General features: G+C 45.4%; 1 protein-coding gene across 6 annotated transcripts in view; it reads left to right on the top strand.

Annotated features, from left to right (window-relative positions):
- The window catches only part of FAM227A (family with sequence similarity 227 member A), a 40,864-nt gene that overhangs the window by 28,500 nt on the left and 6,054 nt on the right, over positions 1-6,310 (top strand). For all 6 annotated transcript variants that reach the window (XM_019515191.1, XM_019515194.1, XM_019515192.1 and 3 more), the window contains 2 exons: positions 2,019-2,118; positions 2,710-2,828. In XM_019515191.1, the coding sequence (XP_019370736.1) occupies positions 2,019-2,118; positions 2,710-2,828 (219 nt within the window). The remainder of the gene's footprint in view (positions 1-2,018; positions 2,119-2,709; positions 2,829-6,310) is intronic.

Raw genomic sequence — 6,310 nt, forward strand, 5'->3', positions numbered from 1 at the left:
ACACACACACACACACACACACACACACACACACACCGCTTCCCTCACTGCACACACACACACTCTCTGTTCTTCCTTTATTACACACACACACACACACACATGCTCAGTCACTCTCCTTGCCTCATTGCTCTATCTCTCTTTCCCCCTCCCTCATTGCACAAACACACATGCAGACACAAATACAGACACACACACCGTCTTTCCCTCCCTCATTGTATGGACGGACAGACATGGACACACAGACACACGCAGTGTACCTCTCTCACTACACATGCACACACATCCCTTCCCACTCCTGGCCCTGGGGTACTGGCATGGCCCCACAATTGGGTGATGCAGCTGGGGGCCACGTCAGGGGTGACTCATGCCTTCTGAGTCTGAGGGGGCAAAATCTGTGGGTAGGTCCAGATGCGAGCCAAAAGCCCCATGTCCACTCCCATACTTCTGTGCCATGGCTTAGTGCTCCCCACAAACACACCGCCAGTCTGTGTGACAAAAAAACTGCCCCACTTTTGGGGGCCAATCTCAGGGGGGGCACGTGCCCCCCTACCAGTCGCCTGTGGGCCACGTGGTGCTGGAGCAGCTGCAGGCAGAGACTTCCGGTTGGAGGACAGGGGTGGGAGAAGGTTGGGGGTGGGATGGGGTGGGGCCAGGCTGGTGAGTCCTTCTGCCTTCCCCTGGGGCCTACTGCCCCTGGCTCCTCTCATCTTTGACAGGCAACAAGGAGCAGATAAATATTATTCTTCTAAACTTTTTAGGTACCCTGTGGGCCAGATAGAATGGCTTGGTGGGTCGAATCCAGCCCACAGGCTGTATTTTGCACTAGAATGAGGTGTGTTATGGAAGAGGGAGATATGATGACATGGGGGTAATTTTTCAGGTCTGCACATTCCTTAGTAAACAGTAAAAATTTGTTTTGTTTTAACTAAGCAAAGTTAGCAGAAGAGTAGGCCTTTGCCTTTGAAATCCACCATCTGGGATAGAATAGCCAAACATTTGCATAGGAAAGAATATACTTTACCAACCCTGCAAAGCCTTTTACCTCTCTCTTTCATAATTTGTACATGGGGGCTGAATCTTGCTCATCTCTAATTTTTAATGAGAGTTCATGCTGTCAAACACGTGTAGACAGTTATAGCAGCCCCCGCTCCCCATGATCAAGCTGAATGCAGAGTACTGTATCTTGTTCTCTTAATATCACTGATTAAATCATCCCTTCCAACCTCCAGATCACTTTATTCTTCTTTGGTGTCCGCCCAAAGTATGTGCTAGAAGAAGCTTTGTGTGTATCATGATATTTAAGTCATCAAAGTGAAATGTATATTTCAACAGGACCTACTGCTCTCAGCACCCCCTGGGGTCTTCCCTTTGCGGTACTCTTTGCTCTCTCATTGTGAGATGGCAAAGGGATATCATGATTCACTAAGGGACTATGGGGTAGATTGATGTCTAAAGGAAATTCACTGAGTTACAAAATAGCATCAGTCTGTGGAGATAGCGAACACGTGATTCTTGACCCTTGTTGTCCCAGATAAGCAAGTAGGAAACTAGAAATGCCAACATGCTGCTCTTGAGAAATTGCACTGAGGAAGTTTAAGGAGTTGATGAATTTTGAAGGAAGCCATTTCCAGGCTTTCCTCAGAAGAAGGCTGATGGCTTTGGGGTGGCTGGGGCATTTTATGGAATGGTCTCAGTCACTTTTCCCTATCCAGAGCAGCTTTAGCTTTGTCTTACCTATTTTCCAATCTCCACAACTACATCCTAACAACCTAAAATTTATCTGTCACTTCCAATTAAAGAGTTGGTTTTCATTTCTTTTCCTGTGACTCTGCTGTCCAGTTTTCCTGGTACAAATGTCTGCTGCATTTCACACTAGAGGCAGTAATATTTTGTTTGGGGTTGAACAAAAACATTCAGGAGGTTAAGAGGACAGAGAGAATTCTGACATTAATTCTACCACCATGGTATACATCTCCATTGATAATTTTTTGTGCCTTCTCCTCTTTGTTGTGAAGCCCAGCCCTTTGATGCAAGTTGTCAACAAGTGCCAGCCTGGTCAAAGAAGCCTACACATCGAATCCAGGGAAGCTGTACGTGGATCTATGTCCTTGAAAGGTAAGGAATTGGGAGGTAAGGAGAAACCTTCCCTGTTTTGTTTAGAATTTCTAGGGACTCCCTGTCTCGAGTCTCATGTAATAGGTGTCTTATGGTGAACTTACATTACAAGTGAGAGAGAAAATCCCATTGACATTAGTTGACCTAATAAATTGGAAGTGCTCATGTGTAACAAGTTGTGCTTGTTTTGTTTTGTGGTTTTTGAGTGTTTCTTGATGGCTGAATAAATGCAGTTGCTTCTTGAAGGATTAGTTTTGTTAGTGTGTTGCCGCTGCCTCCTATTATTTTACTGAAACAGTGTTGTCGCTGGCTAGAAATAGTTACTGCTGAATGAAGCAGACCAGCTGTTCTGTAATGTGTCACACTTTTTCCCTGCCCAGCCAGACTGGGGCACAGGTTAGGCTGAGCAGGGGAAACTCCACAGAAGTAATAGGTAACTGCTACAATAAAGTGTCAGAATCTATTACCCTCTTTTGCGCCACTGTTTCCTTTTGTGTGGTGCTGTTTCCATACTATACTGATCAAGAAGTATTGTGTCAAATGGTAAGGAGATACTAGACAAAGACAACTGGTGTTTGTGTCTTGTCCCAGGTGGCAGGGCCCTGCCATGTGATCTGCAGTTTAAAAAGAATGATGAAGAAAGTGGTTTGAAGCAGACCCAACATGTGCTGGAGACAAGACGGCCAAAGATCACTTTGCTTCAAAAAGAGGTGATATAGCATGTGGGGAGGGGGTGGGAAAAGTTGTGATAGTTTTCCTCACCTCATGTACAGTGCAGATCTGCTAGTAGCTTGTTGAAATACGACCTAATCCATGTTGCTGATGCCGAAGTGTCCTCTTAATTCCAGAAAGAAATCTGGGGGGTCCTCACCAGCTGCTTTATGTATGTGATAGTGGTGATGTGGGAATCTTGCATTAGTTAACATGGACCAAGACTTGCTTCCCAGTTCACTTCCACATATCTTGCCTCTACAAACTGTATAGCAACCAAAAAGTGGATGGCAAGCCTTTTATTTTCTCCTTTAGTACCCTCTTCTAGGAGAAGTACTACTGCAGAACTTAATTAAACTCTCAACACATTTATATTATTTGGGAGCCTCACTTTCACATTATGGCACTCTGGATTTGTTTTCTGTCTTTCCTGTTTGGGTGAGGATAATGCTGACATCAGTTGTTCTGCATTTTCCTTGAAAGGGTCTCATCATCACTTTCTCACTGGAAATTTCAATCTTTCTTATGTCAGACACTTTTCCTTCCTCACTAAAATGGCAACCTCTTATATCTTGGGGATGTCTCTTGTTTTGCATATTACCCCTGTTTACCCAAGTAGCCAGCTTGGGTTGTGTAAGTTGCTTCAATGAGGAGAAGAAATGGATAGTGGAGTCAAGCATTCCTTCAATGCAGTCTTGTTTATTTATTAAGAATGTAAAAATTCCTCTTTCCCTAAGTACAGGAGGAATTAAACAACAGGAGGTGATTTCCTTGCTGTTTACATTGGCATACAACCAAGTAGCTCTCTCTCCAGACTCCCACTCACATTTGTCCAGCTGCATTTGGAGCTTACTTCCCTGTCCTTTTCTGTGGTACTTCTTGCTCCTCTTCTTCAGACACATGGACAGCTCTACTCAGACAGCAGGTAGTTCAAATTCTTGATCTGACTTGCAGATGCCTCACAAGTAACATCTGCCTTTATTTGGTTTGAGACCACCCTGTTGTTCCTCCCAATTGTTCTGACAGGCAGCTCTCCAGGCTGCCAGGCTGTGCTCCTCACTGCCTGCATGCTGCGCTACAGCTGCATTCACACACGGGCATTTATCGGCCAAATTATTGTCCGCATCAGGCCGATTTCCAATACATACTGATTTGAAATATCTTCTGTTGCAGGACTGGGCCTGGAATCCCCTTGTGACTGTTGCATATTCATTTTCCTATGTAAAGGGGCAGTCTGAGAAATTTATTTTTAGCCAGCCTGACCCATCCATCTGCTACAGCCTATGTGGCAACCACAGCAGCCAGGTGCCATTCAGACCTTATCATAGAAAAAGTGATAATGGATACAGACCATGGAGAAAAGAACAGAACAAAATATCAGATAGAAAGTACTGGGGCATACTGAAATTTGTGGGAATTGTGCACTTGCATCTGAGAGGCTGATTTGGCCTGTGAATTTAAAAAGCCAGTTAATGTCATGCATAACCACGAAAGTAATAACAGTGACAAAAAGACAACAGTTTTCATCATACACAGACTGGAGGTTTTAAGAAATAGGTAGACTTGGTAATGCAAGGTACTTTTAAAAAGAAAGGGAGAAAAATAACCATCAATGAATCATCGCACGTGGTTTAAAGCTACAAAATTAAAGAATGTTCTTATTGGGTGCATCATTGTTGTAAAGTTAAAACCTGGAGGTAGCAGAATCGGTAAATAACTTTTTCAATCATGCTGCTCTACCTATCTACTGAGAATTAAAGAAAATCAGTGTAAACTTTGTGAGGCTGTTGAGGTCTGAATATGTTTATATGAATTGTACAAAATGTGTTCCTGATCTTTTCTGGCCATCAGCTTGACAAGTGTGTGGAAAACAAATTAAACAAGATTCTTTTTGTGCTTTGGACATAAGCTCACTTGCTGAAGCAGCAGGCCAAAGCTAAGGGTGGAAAACTGTATAAAAGCATGATGTTTGCAGCACTATGACATAACCAGTTAGAAAGAAATACTCCTGCTAATTGAGAGCACTATGCAACTTAGAATTTTCCAGACGTGCCAGTTACATAGAGATGCAATACAAATGCTAGATTGGCACCTACCACAATACATTCTTTTGTTTAGGTTTTTCTCAAGATAAAGCTCTAAAGATGTTTTTGTCAGCACTGTTTCTGATCTGTTGATGAGCATACCACAATGCAAATATGAAAAAGCTTGTAAACAGCACATCCCAGAGGTGTAGCAGGCCACCTGGGGAAGCTGTGCCAGTTGCGCCCTTCCTGCAGTAAAGGCAGCATCTATGGCTGCTGCCCCAGTTGCCTTCCTCCCCAATCCTTAATTACACTGCTAGTACATCCTGTTTGTGACCAGTGAATTGTAGAATAATCCAGAGGTTTCAAGTCTTCTACTGACTGTATTTCAGTGGTGCTCAATCTCTAGCCTGTGGGATCACATCATCCAGCCTGTGGGGCTCCCCTCAGATCCAGAAATTTGGTGATACACTACAGCATTTTTAATTAGTCATATATCCACTGTGGATTGTGTGTCAGCTCCAAATTGTCTACCTGTGAAGAAGGCAGCGTAATAGTCCCCCTTCTTTGACCAAGTGGTCAGCCAGTATTTGGGGTTTGCGGGATTGTTTCCATTAGTAGAGGAGAGTGACGATAGAGCCAGGAGTTTCTGCATTGACATTCTGTTTAAACAAAGTGTTCAAAAAGTCTTTTTTCCATGTCCAGAGAAAAAAATGAGAGGCAGTTTCCTTGTTTAGAAATACAAGACTGTTTTTCCAGCAAGAAATGTAGCCAAAAGAGGTTTTGACATTGGGGTTCCTTACCTCTCCTCCTCCTCACCACTGCTTTAGAGGTGCATCGATACATTGATCCAATATCAGATCGGCACCGATATAAAGGAAATTGGCTGTATCAGAAATTGGTCTGATGCAGATGATAATTTGGCTGATAAATGCCCATGTGTGCGTGCACCATGTGTGCTGCATGCAGGCAGCGAGGAGCACAGCCTGGCAGCCTGGAGAGCTGCATGCAGCTGGTCTGTCTGTTGTAGTGGACAGGGATGGGGGAGGGAAGGGGCATGAGGGGGCAGATCAACGCCCCCCCCCATCGTGAGGGATGGAGGGAGTGAGGCAAGGGTAGACACTGCCCAGCCGGGGGCGGCGCAGGGCACGGGATGGAGCTGCAGCTAATCTGGGGGGTGCAGGGGGGGTGGCTCCTGCAGCTGCGCACACCCCGGGAGGGCACGGGGGGCAGGTGTGTGTGCCTCTGGATCTATGCAGGGCAGGGTGGGTGGGCAGCAGCTGCAGGCTGGAGCTGGGGCTGCACTGGGCTCTTCTCTGTGGGGACTGGGCTTGGGGTAGGCAGTGGCAATGCTAGTAGTGGGGCTATGGTGGGGGCTATAGCCCCCGCTTCCAGCGCTGCCTGCCCCAAGCTCAGCCGCTGCTGAGAAGAGCCTGGCACAGCCTCGGCTCCATCCC

The sequence above is a fragment of the Gavialis gangeticus genome, unplaced genomic scaffold, assembly GCF_001723915.1.
Source record: "Gavialis gangeticus isolate Ggan-Ray unplaced genomic scaffold, GavGan_comp1, whole genome shotgun sequence".
NCBI classification, from domain to species: Eukaryota; Metazoa; Chordata; order Crocodylia; family Gavialidae; genus Gavialis; species Gavialis gangeticus.